Raw genomic sequence first — 16,674 nt, forward strand, 5'->3', positions numbered from 1 at the left:
CTGTGACTGAATGGTAATGAATCTGCCTGCCTAATGCAAGAGACGTGAATTCGATCCCTGGGTCAAGAAGATCCCCTTGGAGAAGGAAATGGCAACCCATCTCAGTGTTCTTACCTGGAGAACCCCATGGACTGAGGAGCCTGGTGGACTTCTGTCTGTGGGGTTGCAGAGTCAGACACGACTTAGCGACTAAACAACTACAACAATAAAGCCTAGTATCTTCATTAGTTCCTAAGACCATGACTAGACAACGTAGCATAAATTTTTGAGTTATTCAAAATAGGAAAAGTTATGTTAGTGTTCTATTTAGGAAGACAGAATACTTTTTTAAGATTTGTGCATAATTTCCCACCTAAAAACAACTTTTTAAGAAATAAGCTATAATTACCCAGAAAAATATATATAAGTTGAGCACAGTCAAATGTGGGTGCTATGTAAATATGTCTTGACTCTGTGGTGTATCAGTCTTACTGCTTTGAGCAGATATCCTGTAGTAAGCATTTTCTTTTAGGTCTTAGAAGTCATCCCTTTCTTTAGGCGCAGACTCAGCAGTCTTGAGTGGACTCCCGGGTGGGTGGCCTCCGACTAACGCACAGTGGCAGGCAGGGGTGTCTCTGGCCGTGACCCACCGTGTGGCCAGTCTCATGTTTTTAACAGAAAAAGTCATCTCTTTAATATAATATTGCTGCTCTCAGTGTTAAAATAGGAGTCTGTTTCACAGAAACTTTATAAACTACATGTCTCCCATGCATTATCTTGTATGCTGTGTGCTTAGTCATGTCCGACTCTTTGCGACCCCATGGACTGAAGCCCACCAGGCTTCCCATCCCTGGAATGTTCCAGGCAAGGATACTGGAGTGGATTGCCATTTCCTTCTCCAGTTACTGTATATTTCCTTCCTGAAAAAAAAGTTGTAATTAAAATACTTGGGACTTTTCCCTTGAACTGAAGCTAATATGGTTTCAGTTTTGTATCTGCTGTAGAAACAATTACAAAAGTAAAGTAAGGTAATAAGAAATTAGGTAGTGGAATGCTTTGAGTTTAGCACTGTTGTGAGTAAATTAAAAATCAAATACCAGTTGATATACCATTCTTCTGACTTTATAAATTTCACTCCAGTTAATTTTGGTTATGTTTTGCCATCTTGGAAGTATGAATTTCTCCATACGTAGAGGATGGAGGCAGAATCAAGCAGATATTTTTAATATACCCCAAAATAATTATGTTTAAGAAAATTAATCAAGTGGTGCATTTATTATCTCTTTAAAAAAATGATACAATTGATAAACACTTTGAAAACCATAAAGTACAATAAAAATATTAGTTACTTTCTTTGTCTTTTGTGTTAATTTTTTTTCCTAAGGCAGTAGATATAACTTCCTGTGGAAACTTTGCTGTAATTGGTCTCTCATCGGGAGCTGTTGATGTGTATAACATGCAGTCAGGTATACACCGAGGAAGTTTCGGCAGGGATCAAGGTATTGGCCTTTTTTTACTTTTTCTTATTTTTTTTAAAAAAGTGTTATAGTTAGATAAAAGGCTAATGACTGTCACTGGCATTTATTAAATTCTTGAGTTCCAGGCATTTTGCTAAAGTTGCATACGGGTTGTTGTCAGCCCTCTGTGGCAGAACACCATATGGAAATACTCAAAGAGAATAAAGTCATAGTTTTATTAAGGGAAAGTGGATATTATAGAAATTAAAGTTTTTGGTACCTTCTCCTTGCTTTAAACAGAATATCTTAACTGCTTTTTGAAACCTACCATGGCATCAACCTGATGGTGGATTTTGTTATTACTCACGTAATAGAGTAATTTTCCCTCTGTTCCCTAAAATCCATGTTAGATATTTTAGGGAAGTTGAATAGTGGGAACTTAGATATTTAAGTAAAGTAATTACTCTTTGTGTAGTGTTTGGAGAGGCCATTGCAATTCTTATTTCTTTTTTCTTTTAACATATGCTTTATAGCCCATAAAGGATCTGTTAGAGGTGTTGCAGTGGATGGATTAAACCAATTGACAATTACAGCTGGTAGTGAAGGAGTACTCAAGTTCTGGAACTTTAAAAACAAAGTTTTAATTCATTCTGTTAGCCTCGATTCATCTCCAAATTCGATGCTGCTACATAGAGACAGGTAAAGTTTTTCGTTTAATGATGATGGACTTTCTTCTTGATGTTTTTAGAAAAAGTTTTTAATTTAAGTAAAGTACAGTAGTCCCTTGAACGTCACAAGTTTGGACTGTGCGGGTCCACCTAGGCACAACTTTCTTTCACTTCATACTTCACAGTAGCACTACATAATCCACTGTTGGTTGAGTCCCAGATGCAGAGCCGTGGAGGTGAAGGGCCAAGTGTAAACTTACATGCAGACTTGTGACTGTGGAGGGTCAGTGCCGTAACGCTCTTGTAAAGCAGTCAGCTGCATGTAATTTAACAAAAACCAAACTTTTCTTATGAAAGAACACTTTGCTTAACTTCCCCCAAAGGTATACTTGATTAACAAAACTTAAATAACTGTGAGATTTTCATTTCAAGAGGTTGTTTTTGTTCGTTTATTAAAGCTAATGCATTTGTCTTGCTAGTGGCATTCTGGGACTTGCCTTGGACGACTTCTCCATTACTGTTTTGGACATAGAAACTAGGAAGATTGTCAGAGAGTTTTCTGGACACCAAGGCCAAATAAATGACATGGTAAAACAGACTTTAGATGTTTAAATAAAACTTGATTCATTTCTATTTCTGTCTAGGTTAAAAATGTCCTAAGAATTGAAACTGCTATCTTTTAATACATGAAACTCATCATATGAGATGTTCAAAGTAAATAATTTGGAGACTAATTTTCAAAGCAGGTTTTTTAAGGAAAATTTAGAATGAAAAGAAGTTTTACTATTTCTCAGGATAATGCCATTAGATTAAATCATTCATCCAAGAGTTCATTTTTTTCCTCTGTAACTCTAAACAAGGCCAGAATGATTTGTTGAAACATAAGTATATCATGTTTGACATAGTATTAAACTAAGCTGAGAGAACTCATTTCTGTTTTCTGCATGCATAATGAATTAATAGTAGGAGACCTGGCATATCTGATACTTGGTTTATTCTAGTTTAGTGTTATTTCTAATGTTTATCTTAATTTCAAAAGAGTTTAATTAGTGAATATGTATTTTATCTTACTGTTATGTTCTTATGGTGGGAAATATGGTAAGAAGTACTCAGTTTAAACAGTGTATGTTGAAGACTTTACATCAGTTGCAGATATCTTGATTTACTTGAAACAGAAATAAAATTCCTAGCTATTTAGTGGCACCGCCACAAGCTACATTTACTTATCATTTCTCACACCAAGAATCTGAATTTGCGATGCGTACCCATTTCCTTAAAAATAGGGGTGAAATGGCCAGGAAATTATGTTGTTCTGCAGATAAGAAATTGGCATAACCACTCATCAACAGAATTTGTTGTGACAGCATCTATAGCAATGAGGGTGGAAGTGAAGTAATTTTGATGAAGTTTCATTTTTGAAAACATCTGTCAGGGCCAACTTGTTCTTCCTATTTCTTTCCTTTTGAGTTGTGTGTGGAGTTTCTCCTAGTCAAGAATAAATTACTCCTGTTCAATTAAATCTGTGAGCCTTTATAACATGACTTTAGCTATCAGAGTCGTTTTCCCATTCCTCACTGTCTGCACTATCCTTCTGCACATTGAGTTCTCTCTACTTTTAAGGTTTAAGTTTCCATAGTGTCATTGCAGCCCGATGGCCACGTTAGAGTTCACTTACTCCAGTTATCATTTGCTGGTATGAGGGGTCATAATCTGTAAACCAGCGGTCATCATCCCTGTGTGTGTTCAGTCTCTTGGATGAACAATCTACTTCAATATAAACTTCAAAGTTTTTCCTTTTAGGTCTTCCTTCACATCTGACCTGGTTTAAACCTCATGTTACTTTTCCATTTTTATCTATAGAGAAGATACAACTTCTTTATGGTGACACAAGTAGTTTACTGTTTAAATTTATTTCGGAAATATGATTATTGTGGTTGTAAATTATATTTAAAACATCATTAAGGAAGAAAAGATTTTTAACTGAATCTACAAGTAAGAAGGACTTTTTCAGTAACTTATCTACATTAAGAGAATTTGCATTCTTTAAAATCATTTTGGAATAGACTCTTGGAGATGTAGCTTTGTTCAAAGCTTCATAGATACTTTATAAGTGAAATTAGGCTAATAAAATATTTCTTATTGAATGTTGTCAGCACAGGTTTATGTTAAAAACAGTAGTCAAACATTTGTTAATTGTCTATAAATAGATTATGGAGTAAAAATTTAAAATTATGTACTACTATTCATTTTTAAAAGTTTTATAATTCATGTAAAAGCCTAATCCTTAGCAGTATCCTCGGGTATATAAGAAATGATATTTTCTTTTATATAAGATGAGGTGGTCTACATGTTATGCATCAAACATTTTTTAATGAAATGTGCATTATCTTTTCATTTCTTACATTCTTTGTTAAAGATACAGATATACATACATACATACATGCATGTATACACACCTGTATTATTTATGTTTTTCTTTTAATTTAAAGACTTTCAGTCCTGATGGTCGTTGGTTAATAACTGCTTCAATGGATTGCTCTATTAGAACTTGGGACCTTCCATCTGGATGGTGAGTTTTTAAATCCCTAACCTTATCAGAAGTTTTCTCAGTCATTGTCTTCACATGTGACTTTTACCTGTTGTTAATAGATTATGTACTTTTTGACTGTGACTGTATTTGGGGATTTTTCTAACCTGACTTATATTTTATCCTTGAAGTGTGTTTGATCTCAAACACAGAGATTAGTACTGAAAGAGATAATAGTGAGGAAATTGCAGTCTCTTAGGTTCGCTATTCCTGCAAAATTGAGAAGTAGAAGTGAGTTGCATAAACTCACTTAAGAAAACTCATTTGGCCTTTTTGGTACTCCAGAGTAGAGATCATACTTTAGAACTGCAAACTTTTATTCTGAGCATTTTTTTGTATTTTGTTGTTGTTGATACTGAATTAAGAGGTCAGAACCCTTAACTTTGTGTATAATATATATTTTCTGTCTCTAACAGAATACTTGAAAGAAGACATTTAGGTACCTTAACATAATGGAAATGTGTGTCTTAAGATTTGGATAAAACCCAACAGTGTTAAGAAACCTGTCATAGTTTAAAAGTTGCTACTAAATCAGCACTTGAAGAGAAAACAATTAATTCTTTTAAATAGTTTGAACAGTAGAAACCTACAGAGAGTAATTTGTTACTAAAAATTACGTAGGAGTAGACACAATTTGCAGTCATATCACTCACCAAAGAAATGCTTAGTGGAGTGTGAAAGGAGTGATGGGAATGGAACATACCTATGAGGAAAGAGAGAGGTGAGAAAGATGAGTGGGAAAGTAGTTCAGTCTTCAGGAATATTGCTAAGTTAAGATCTGCCCAGTTCTGCTTCTCTTGTTTCTCAGGAATTAGATAAGCTCATACCTGAAAGCAGTTTGACCTTTAGAAAGGAAAAACCCTTATGTCCTTACTTCCCTTCAAGTTTGATTCAGGAATGAGATACAGCTGTCTATACAGCTTATGTACAGGATTTGGAATATGCACAGCAAAAGGTCCATCTCTAATAACTAGATAGATGATGGCCCATCTCTAATAACTAGATAGATGATGGCCCATCTCTAATAACTAGATAGATGATGGTCCATCTCTAGTAACTAGATGGATGATGGCCCATCTCTAATAACTAGATGGATGATGGCCCATCTCTAGTAACTAGATGGATGATGGTACATCTCTAGTAACTAGGCAGTTTTGTCCACAGGTGTGTCTCTTTTTCACTTAAAGTCAAGTCAAGCAAAATAAATAATTAGTTGACTGTCCTCCAGCTTCAAAATGTTCACTCAAGTCGGTACTTCCTTAATTAAAACAAAACAAAAAAAAACGTTTTTTAAGGTATCATTAGAAATTTTGATTAGTCTTTTGCTTCTTGGACTTCTATTTTCTAAAAGTAAACATTATAATTTGAATTGCTTTGTAGTAGGAAAGTTATGTAGGAAATAGAGTTGACACTTTGCCCTTTTCATTTTCCTTTGTAGTAGTTTTAGTTCACATCAGATGAGAGAGGGAGGTTAATGTTCAATAGAACTAAATAGTCAGAATGTTTTTTAAAAGTGGCAAGTTTTTTTGGGAATGGAAAAATTAGGATCTGAAAGTAGCATTCAGAGCCACCAATCTTTGACTCAGCATAAGGCTTTTTGCTGAATTTCTTATTTTAGTAAAAAGATGAACACACTTAAATCTGACATGTTTTCGCCTCTAGTATCTTATTTTTCAGTGAACACAGGCAGTTTTAAGTGAATACAAAGAAACTAAGCTGGGGGAACCCAAGAGCAAGAGATGAGCCACATAGAAAAGATACTAATATGTACACTGATTAGACTAAAGTATGTTTTTAATAAAGATACAAATAACTACCTCTTTGGTTAAAATTTGAAGTGGAGCAAATGAGAAGTCTCCCTTCTCCTAGGCAACTGCTGCTGCCTAGTTGCAGTTGACTTTTTCCATGGACTTCTGGGCACTTCGAGTGCTTTTAGTTTTCATCTTGTCTCATATTCTGTTAGGGAGGTACTGGATTTAGTCCCGTTTCACAAATGAGGAAATGGAGGCTCAGAAGTTAAGTGATTTGCCCAAGGCAGCATAGTTTGTCAGTGAGATTTCGCTGTAGTGAGCATAAGAGAAAGGAAGATTTCCCAGCAGTTGTGGTGCCAGCCTTGCTTGGGTATGTTCTAAGGATGATTTGGTTTTCTTGATATAGAAGATATAGTAAGGACCATACAGCTGTAGGTAATCATGGGCTTTTTTTATTTCACTTCTTTTCTTAAACATAATTAGTATGATAAGCTTTGGGGATTCCTAGTTTTTTCTTCAGTAAGTAGTTTTATCATTTACATAACATGTTAAATATGTAAAGAATGAATACACTCATTTCAAAGGCTAAAATGTGAAGCCATGTATAAGTAGACCTTTGGTGTGGTAACATTGCAGATGCGGCCATCTGGAATTAATTGTGCCTATCTAAAACAAATTGCATAGGTACTGAACTGTTTCCTGTAAAGTAGTTTTTTTAAGTGCAGAAAATTTTCTTCTGTTTGTAGGGTTCTCAGAAGTAGGGTTGAAATTTTTGACCCTGAAATTATCTGTCATCTGCTACCACCTTTTATTTATGGTTACTTTTAATCCCCTAAAAGTTTAGGTTGAATGCTTTTCATGGTGAGAAAAATATAAAATTAAATAGTTTTAATAGAATTTTGCATTTTGTTCTGTCTCATCCACCCAACCCCTGCTTTCTGAGGGGCATTACGTGAGAATAATTGGAATAGAATTTTGCTTTGCATTTCCTACTGAGGCAAAACTATCCATTTGTTCTATTTATTGAGGATTCCATCACTTTGGAGATTGAACATCTAGACATTGTCTACATTGGTTTATAATATAATCAGAAGTGAGTTAATGTTACCTGTATGCATAGGACTCGATGCTAAAAATCTGACCCCTTACAATGAGGATTTTTTTTTAAGATTCTCTCATAAAGCTTATAGTTTACCTGGAACTTTTCATTTTGTAGGATTAGCAGATGACAATATGGTAGTTAGGTCTGGGGTTAAACCTGTACACTTAGGCTTTATGAGCTAATGTGGCCATGTAAAGCATGCTGTGTATGCAGAAACCACTTCCTCAATTTGACGCTTTTACATGATGGGAGGCTAGTCTGCCCACACACAGCAGGTGTGGGAACCACGCTGCACAGTGAGTTTGCCAAAATAATTATAGTATCAAATAAAACAAATTTGCTCAAGCAGTAGATTTCTCTTTAACAGATAGATTCTGAACGTGTCAGGGAGTTTGATCCCTCACACACACTTTAGTGAGCAAGTATTAAGACAAAGAATAGATGGTGAGATCTAAAATTCCTGAGTTTAGGCTTAGTCACCAGTGTACATTGAGATAGTGGTTCTTCTCTGGGTTGTTTGCATTAAATGAATTAAATAATTTGACAGTCTCTGGTATATAATAAGTGTTTAGCAAATGTCCTTTTCCCCAATTCGCTTGATCCCCCAAGCAGCTATTCTTGTGAGTTTCCAAGGAATGGTTGAACAGAAATCAGACAGATTATTAATCAGATTTTTTCCCATAAGTGAGAATTTAAACATCAGTCATTGTCCTGAGCCCACTTTAGTTTGTTTGTACTGCTGCTTATTTCAGTCGTGTCCTACTATTTTGTACTCATTAGTTAAAGTTTATAGTTGTTACTCACTCTGTGAACAAATTGAGAGAGATTTCATTACGGACGGGTCCTTTAGTCACTGCCGCCATGTCACATCTGAGCTGCTCGGGGTGCTTTCCCTGAGTCACCGCGGTAGTCATCTTCTGGGTGTGTGTGCTCTGTCAGACTGCTGCACCTGGAGTTTCAGCATTGGTATTACTGAGCTTTTGGTGATTAAGTGTGCAGACGGCTTGGTGACAGGTATGTCTCTGTTACCTTCTACCTTGAGCAAGTATGACTGGGCCTCATTTTTTCTAATGGGTATAGTAAGGATGGATCTGCCTCATGGGGTTGTGAGGATTTAATTAGTAGTCACAGGTGCTTGGAATATGTCCTAGCATGGAACACTGAAAAAAGTGTTAACTCCTGTTATTTTCTTTACTGAAATAATGTAATTACTGAAGATTCTGAACCTCAGTCTTTTTGCCATGCCTTCTCATGGATAATGTAATGGCGTCAGTGAACAAAGCAGTTTTTAAAGCAGCTCTTACTAAAACCAGCATGCTCCTCTTTAGTGCACAGAGTACTCGCACTCTCAGCCAGCCCAGGAAGCCTTGTCTCCAACGTGCCCGCGTGTTAGGCCTTTCTGTTTGCTCCTTAAATTCGCCTTATTTCGCTTCCTGCTGCCACCATCCTAGTTCAGATCTTCCCTGCTTGTTAGATGACTATAATCTCACTGCTATTCCTGTTCAAATATATTCTACATTCTGCTGCCAGATTTTCTTATGAAAGTAGAGATTATACTGCCGTCTGCTCAAAAGCCTGTAGTGGCTTTCCATTGCTTAAAAGATAAAACAAACTCAGATGTTTGGTATTCAAGACCAAACTGCATTCCTCACTGGACACAGTTCCCCCTGCCTTGCCCTCCACATTCCTTCTCCCAGAAGGTGCTTTCTTGGCCATCAGCATCGTTGAATTCCTGCCCATCTGTAAGGTTCATGTTCATCGCACACACTGCTCTCTGAGGAGCCTGCTGTGCATCTTCTTCTGGGGTGCCATCGCTCCCTTTTCCTCCCCAACCTTTCACAGCCCCTGCTCCCGGCTTTCTGAACTACCCATGTGGACTCGTGCTTTATGCTGGTGCTGTGTAGACTGAAGCTCCTGTTTGCTGTATAGCATACAGTTACCTGTTTGAAAAACAGAATTGCTCAAACTTTTTTTCTCCACTACCATTCTCATGGCCATTTTATTACTTTCTTCTGTTGCCTACCCCTTTTGTTATTTTCACTGTTGTAACAAATACAGGAGAGTACTGATAATTTATTTTAAATGTGTGACATCTTTAGAATTGTTTCTGAACCTACCAAAATGGCATTCCAGAAAAACAGCATTGCCTCCTGTATTCTCCCTGTTATTGAAACTCTCTCTCCAATTAATTGATCTCTTTAGTGTTCTGGGTCTTTCTCATTGAGATTATTTTCCCATCGTAGCTTAGTTGACAATGCTCTTTGTTAGTGGTGACTTTTTGGTATTGGTGATTTAAAAGTGAAAAGCAAAAATTTTCTGCACCTCTTACCCTTTGTTCTTTTAGCAAAATGATATTTTGTGAATTATGTCTTTTTTAATAGAGTTGAAGTACTTTAACATCTTGATTCTGTTTATAGTCTTATAGACAGCTTTTTGTTGGACTCGGCTCCTCTTAATGTTACCATGTCCCCGACTGGAGACTTTCTGGCCACTTCCCATGTCGACCACCTTGGAATTTATTTGTGGTAAGTTCTCTCATACAGTTCTCTCTGGGGTAAGAAGAAAAAGGAAGATGATATTGTCAGACAATCATAGTTGCTAAGACTGCCCATCAGGTTTTTGGGGCTTTTTAACATAAAATGGAAATGTCACATAATTCACCTTAAGTCTACAGTTGAGTCAACTTCTGCTTGATAATTTTGCTCAAGTGTATGTTCCAAGCTACATGTTTGATTTTTGTCTGTGACTTTTATTTGCAGAAAGGACAGCAGTAGGGCTTTGCTGTAGCTCAGTTGGTAAAGGATCTGCCTGCAGTCCAGGAGACCCTGGTGTGATTCCTGGGTTGGGAAGATCCCCTGGAGAAGGGAGAGGCTGGCCATTATATCTACTCCTGTGGGCAGGAATCCCTTAGAAGAAATGGAGTAGCCATCATAGTCAACAAAAGCATCTGAAATGCAGTACTTGGATGCAATCTCAAAAACGACAAAATGATCTCTGTTCGTTTCCAAGACAAACCATTCAACATCACGGTAATCGAAGCCTATGCCCCAACCAGTAATGCTGAAGAAGCTGAAGTTGAACAGTTCTATGAAGACCTACAAGACCTTTTAGAACTAACACCCAAAAAAGATGTCCTTTTCATTATTGGGGACTGGAATGCAACAGTAGGAAGTCAAGAAACACCTGGAGGAACAGGCAGATTTGGCCTTGGAGGGCAAAGGCTAATAGAGTTTTGCCAAGAGAACGCACTGGTCATAGCAAACACTCTCTTCCAAAAACACAAGAGAAGACTCTACACGTGGACATCACCAGATGGTCAACACTGCAGTCAGATTGATTATATTCTTTGCAGCCAAAGATGGAGAAGCTCTATACAGTCAGCAAAAACAAGACCAGGAGCTGACTGTGGCTCAGATCATGAACTCCTTATTGCCAAATTCAGACTTAAACTGAAGAGAGTAGGGAAAACCACTAGACCATTCAGGTATGACCTAAATCAAATCCCTTATGACTATACAGTGGAAGTAGGAAATACATTTAAGGGACTAGATCTGATAGACAGAGAGCCTGATGAACTATGGATGGAGGTTCGTGACACTGTACAGGAGACAGGGATCAAGACCATCCCCAAGGAAAAGAAATGCAAAAAGGCAAAATGGTTGTCTGAGGAGGCCTTACAAATAGCTGTGAAAAGAAGAGAAGCGAAAAGCAAAGGGAAAAAGGAAAGATATTCCCATTTGAATGCAGAGTTCCAAAGAATAACCAAGAGAGAGGAGAAAGCCTTCCTCAGCAATCAATGTAAAGAAATAGAGGAAAACAACAGAATGGGAAAGACTAGAGATCTCCTCAAGAAAATTAGAGGTACCAAGGAAACATTTCATGCAAAAATGGGCTCAATAAAGGACAGAAATGGTATCGACCTAACAGAAGCAGAAGATATTAAGAAGAGATGGCAAGAATACACAGAACTGTACAAAAAAAATCTTCATGACCCAGATAATCACAGTGGTGTGATCACTCACCTAGAGCCAAACATCCTGGAATGTGAAGTCAAGTGGGCCTTAGGAAGCATCACTATGAACAAAGCTAGTGGATGTGATGGAATTCCAGTTGAGCTATTTCAGATCCTCAAAAGATGATACTGTGAAAGTGCTACACGCAATATGCCAGCAAATTTGGAAAACTCAGCAGTGGCCACAGGACTGGGAAAGGTCCGTTTTCATTCCAATCCCTAAGAAAGGCAATCCCCAAGAATGCTTAAACTACTGCACAGTTGCACTTATCTCACACGCTAGTAACATAATGCTCAAAATTTTCTAAGCCAGCCTTCAGCAATACGAGAACATCCAGATGTTCAAGCTGGTTTCAGAAAAAGCAGAGGAACCAGAGATCAAATTGCCAATATCCGCTGGATCATCGAAAAAGCAAGAGAGTTCCAGAAAAACATCTATTTCTGCTTTATTGACTACACCAAAGCCTTCGACTGTGTGGATCACAATAAACCATGGAAAATTCTGAAGGAGATGGGAATACCAGACCACCTGACCTGCCTCTCGAGAAACCTGTATGCAGGTCAGGAAGCAACAATTAGAACTGAACATGGAACAACAGACTGGTTCCAGATAGGAAAAGGAGTACATCAAGGCTATATATTGTCATTCTGCTTATTCTAACTTATATGCAGAGTACATCATGAGAAACGCTTGGCTGAAAGAAGCACAAGCTGGAATTAAGATTGCTGGGAGAAATATCAATAAACTCAGATATGCAGATGACACGACCCTTATGGCAGAAAGTGAACAGGAACTAAAAAGCCTCTTGATGAAAGTGAAAGAGGAGAGTGAAAAAGTTGGCTTAAAGCTCAACATTCAGAAAACTAAGATCATGGCATCTGGTCCCATCACCTCATGGGAAATAGATGGGGAGACAGTGGAAACAGTGTCAGACTTATTTTTTGGGCTCTAAAATCACTGCAGATGGTGATTGCAGCCATGAAATTAAAAGACGCTTACTCCTTGGAAGGAAAGTTATGACCAACCTAGATAGCATATTAAAAAGTAGAGACATTACTTTGCCAACAAAGGTCCATCTGGTCAAGGCTATGGTTTTTCCAGTGGTCATGTGTGGATGTGAGAGTTGGACTGTGAAGAAAGCTGAGCGCCAAAAAATTGATGCTTTTGAACTGTGGTGTTGGAGAAGACTCTTCAGAGTCTTTTGGACTGCAAGGAGATCCAACCAGTCCATCCTGAAGGAGATCAGTCCTGGGTGTTCATTGGAAGGACTGATGCTGAAGCTGAAACTCCAATACTTTGGCCACCTCACGTGAAGAGTTGACTCATTGGAAAAGACCCTGATGCAGGAAGAGAAGGGGGCAACAGAGGATGAGATGGCTGGATGACATCATCGACTCGATGGGCATGAGTTTAAGTTAACTCCTGGAGTTAGTGATGGACAGGGAGGCCTGGCGTGCTGCGATTCATGGGGTCGCAAAGAATCGGACACGACTGAGCAACTGAACTGAACTGAACTGACCCACTCCAGTATTCTTGGGCTTCCCTGCTGGCTGAGCTGATAAAGAATCTGCCTGCAGTGTGGGAGACCTGGGTTTGATCCCTGTGTTGGAAAGATCCCTTGGAGAAGGGAAAAGCTACCCAATCCAGTATTCTGGCCTGGAGAATTCCATGGGCTATATATGTATATAGTTCATGGGGTTGCAAAGAGTTGGCCATGTCTGATTTTTATTTGTTACCCTACTTGACTTCTATTTGCAGAAAGGATAAGTGAGTTTAAAATTTAACTCTTATTATTGAGTAAGAGAAAAAAATGAATTCCTTTTCTACTTACAAGATTTTCTAATTGAGTTTTTTAGGATGTGAAAATAAATTTAATATATAATAGAAATAGACTCTGGTCACCTTAATAAGCAGAATGGAGTATATCCTGGAATCTTTGAGGCTTGAACAGTCAGGATAAGAGAAGTGTTGTGGTACCTCAGCAACAGAGTATATGGTGCAGCTGTTAATATAACTCAGAACCTGGTATTTCCAGTTTTTTTTTCCATTCCAGATTCATTATGTACAGGAAACAATATGATTAGCCCACTTTGGGACAGATATCCACATCTTGATTAGTCAGATGTGGATCAGATTAGTCAGTCAGATCCAAAGTCATGACGCAGGGTCAAGTAGCACTTAAAGGACCTTTCTAGAGACAGGGGAACCCATGACTGTTCAGCACCCCCAAAGATCCGATCCACGTAATCACCGTCTGACTTAATGCTCTGAGTCCGTCTTTCCTTCAGTTGTAGTTTCCTTAGGTGAAGGTTGCCATTTGTCAAAGCAGTATAAATAAATGGATGTTATGTTACTTTATAAAAATAGTATCCACTACTGATCTCTCAAGTACTTTTTTGTGCTACAGTAAAAATAAAGTCTCTGTTCGTAATACTTATGGACAGCTTTCTTGTGATGACATCTGTGACATGAGTCAAAGCATTTTGAAATTAATACTATCTATTTTTGAGGTTTTTTTATTTTTTTTATTTTTCAGTGGGTTTTGTCATACATTGATATGAATCAGCCATAGAGTTACACGTATTCCCCATCCCGATCCCCCCTCCCACCTCCCTCTCCACCCGATTCCTCTGGGTCTTCCCAGCCCTCCAGGCCCGAGCACTTGACTCATGCATCCCACCTGGGCTGGTGATCTGTTTCACCATAGATAATATACATGCTGTTCTTTCAAAACATCCCACCCTCACCTTCTCCCACAGAGTTCAAAAGTCTGTTCTGTACTTCTGTGTCTCTTTTTCTGTTTTGCATATGAGTGGAGTTTGTTTTTTTTAACAAGTGATTGGAATATGTAGCCAAATTCAAGATCATAGAGATTGTTACCAGTAATTGAAGCTTCTCTGAAAATATTTTTTATAAATTTTACAACATTGCTTATGTTTTTTATGTCTCAGGTCCAATATTTCCCTGTATTCAGTTGTTTCATTACGGCCACTTCCCACAGATTATGTTCCTTCAGTAGTGATGCTTCCTGGTACTTGTCAAACCCAAGGTAATCAAAAACTAGTAAAGTAATTTTTGAAGCGTAATATAATAAACGTAACCTGCAGGATATTGCCACTGAAGGCAAAGTTTAATGCATTCAGTCACAATATTTTTTTATCTTAATGAAGTATTTTGAATGACTTCATGAATCTTTGTATAAACAAAGACATAACTGATTGAGTATTCATTTGAAATAGTAGAGAAATGTTTTGAGTCTGGCAATGGATATTGTACTTAATATGAGAAAATAAGAAAATGAATAGAGTTTACAAGGTTATATTGAGTGAACATGTTATGAAATACTAATGGACTTGAAGTTAATTAAGTTTCTTTTATATGATAAAAATTTCATTCAGCATTAATTTGTTTTACCTGAAAATTTTTTGTTTTAAGATGTAGAATTATCAGAAGAAACCGTAGAACCAAGTGATGAAATGATAGAGTATGACTCCCCAGAACAGCTGAATGAGCAGTTGGTAACTCTGTCACTCCTTCCTGAATCCCGGTGGAAAAACCTTCTTAATCTCGATGTTATTAAGGTAATACTATAGTACACTTGATATTGGCCCCTGAAGACATATTCCAAAAGTATTTTCTTTAATAAAGATAGCTTCCCTTTCTTGAAGGTCTTTAGGTGGAGTAGTTAATGCCTAAGATAGTAAAGCAAATACCATTTAGCTGAATACTATTTAGTCTGGTATTATTACAAGACCTTCTCCATGTATATATATCTACTTTGAGAGCACTCAGGGACCTTCAAATACAGCAATAGTATAGACTGCAACTACTGAGCTATTGGAAATTGGGTGTTTTAAGCCTAGCCTAATCTCACTTAACTTCTGAAATGAGGTGGGAAAAAAGTTGTCATAATGTGTGATGTTTCTGTTTCTAGACATTTGACTAGAATATTCTCACTGGTCTTTTTAAAATTAAACTTCAGTCACACTTTATCATACAACACCCTGCTCTGTCTGCTACAGGAAGGTTTGCTTTGGGGTTCAGGCACATAAATTAATATGAACTAGGTAGTAGATAGCGTCCTGAGATAGTAGCAGTGGAAAATAACTTAGCCCTTTGTCCTTAAGGAGTTTATAGTTTTACATGAGAAATGGGCAGTTATGGTATGAATTAATGTGTTTCAAAGCATGTTTCATGACCCCTATTTGTGAGTATCAAAAGCAACCGAAACGTACAGACTAGAAAATTTCAGAGATTATCTTCTGAGAATTAGGGTGAGTTTTGTTTTATGCAACTCAGCTTGGTTAGATGTATACATACAGTCAGGCATTCCTGGTAGCTCAGCTGGTAAAGAAGCTCCCTGCAGTCCAGTTCAGTTCTTGGCTTGGGAAGATCCCGTGGATGAGAGATAGGCTACCCACTTGGGTAATCATGGTCTTCTCTGATGGTTCAGATGGTAAAGAATCCGCCTGCAGTGCCGGAGACCTGGGTTCAATTGCTAGGCTGGGAAGATCCCCTGGGGGAGGGCATGACAACCCATCTGAGTATTCTTTCCTGGAGAATCTCGTGGACAGAGGAGCCTGGTGGGCTGCAGAGTTGGACACCACTGAGGGACTAAGCACCGCACTGAGCATACGTACAGTCACTAGAGGTTGTGTGTGGACTAAGTCACATTATGGGCTGGCGTAAAAAACGTGTAAGGAACACTGACATAGATAGCTATGACATGCTGGCCTAACTATTTTTGTAGCTAGTAAATTAGCACCAGAAAAGACATACATGTCTTGGGTAAGAAAAGAGAGAAGTTTTCACATGTTCGTTTGACTCAAAATTTGAAAGTGCTCCTTTAAAAAAAAAAAAAAAAGAAAGTGCTCTTTTTTAGTTGCTCACCTTTTGAAAGATTGGGCTGCAGCATAAAGGTGTGTTGTTTAGGTACATAGTTGTATTGTCTAGTCTGTCAACTGTAAAGGAAGTAGTTTATGGAATGACTTTAAAAAGTACAAGTAGGTGAGTGTGAGGGAGCAGTTAGAATAATGCCCAATTAATTGAGCTAAATTTGGTGGGCACTCTTCTTGCCAAGATACAGTTTGTTCTGCATAAAAATACAGAGAAATGTG

At 37.7% G+C, this 16,674-nt stretch overlaps 1 protein-coding gene across 1 annotated transcript in view; it reads left to right on the plus strand.

Moving 5' to 3' along the window:
• Positions 1 to 16,674, plus strand: part of WDR36 (WD repeat domain 36) — a 41,940-nt gene that overhangs the window by 21,203 nt on the left and 4,063 nt on the right. Inside the window, exons 13-19 of the mRNA XM_065923947.1 lie at positions 1,364 to 1,478; positions 1,970 to 2,135; positions 2,584 to 2,692; positions 4,594 to 4,673; positions 9,962 to 10,069; positions 14,509 to 14,606; positions 14,993 to 15,138. Of these exons, the coding sequence (XP_065780019.1) occupies positions 1,364 to 1,478; positions 1,970 to 2,135; positions 2,584 to 2,692; positions 4,594 to 4,673; positions 9,962 to 10,069; positions 14,509 to 14,606; positions 14,993 to 15,138 (822 nt within the window). The remainder of the gene's footprint in view (positions 1 to 1,363; positions 1,479 to 1,969; positions 2,136 to 2,583; positions 2,693 to 4,593; positions 4,674 to 9,961; positions 10,070 to 14,508; positions 14,607 to 14,992; positions 15,139 to 16,674) is intronic.

The sequence above is a fragment of the Muntiacus reevesi genome, chromosome 1 (genome assembly GCF_963930625.1).
Source record: "Muntiacus reevesi chromosome 1, mMunRee1.1, whole genome shotgun sequence".
Taxonomy (NCBI): domain Eukaryota; kingdom Metazoa; phylum Chordata; class Mammalia; order Artiodactyla; family Cervidae; genus Muntiacus; species Muntiacus reevesi.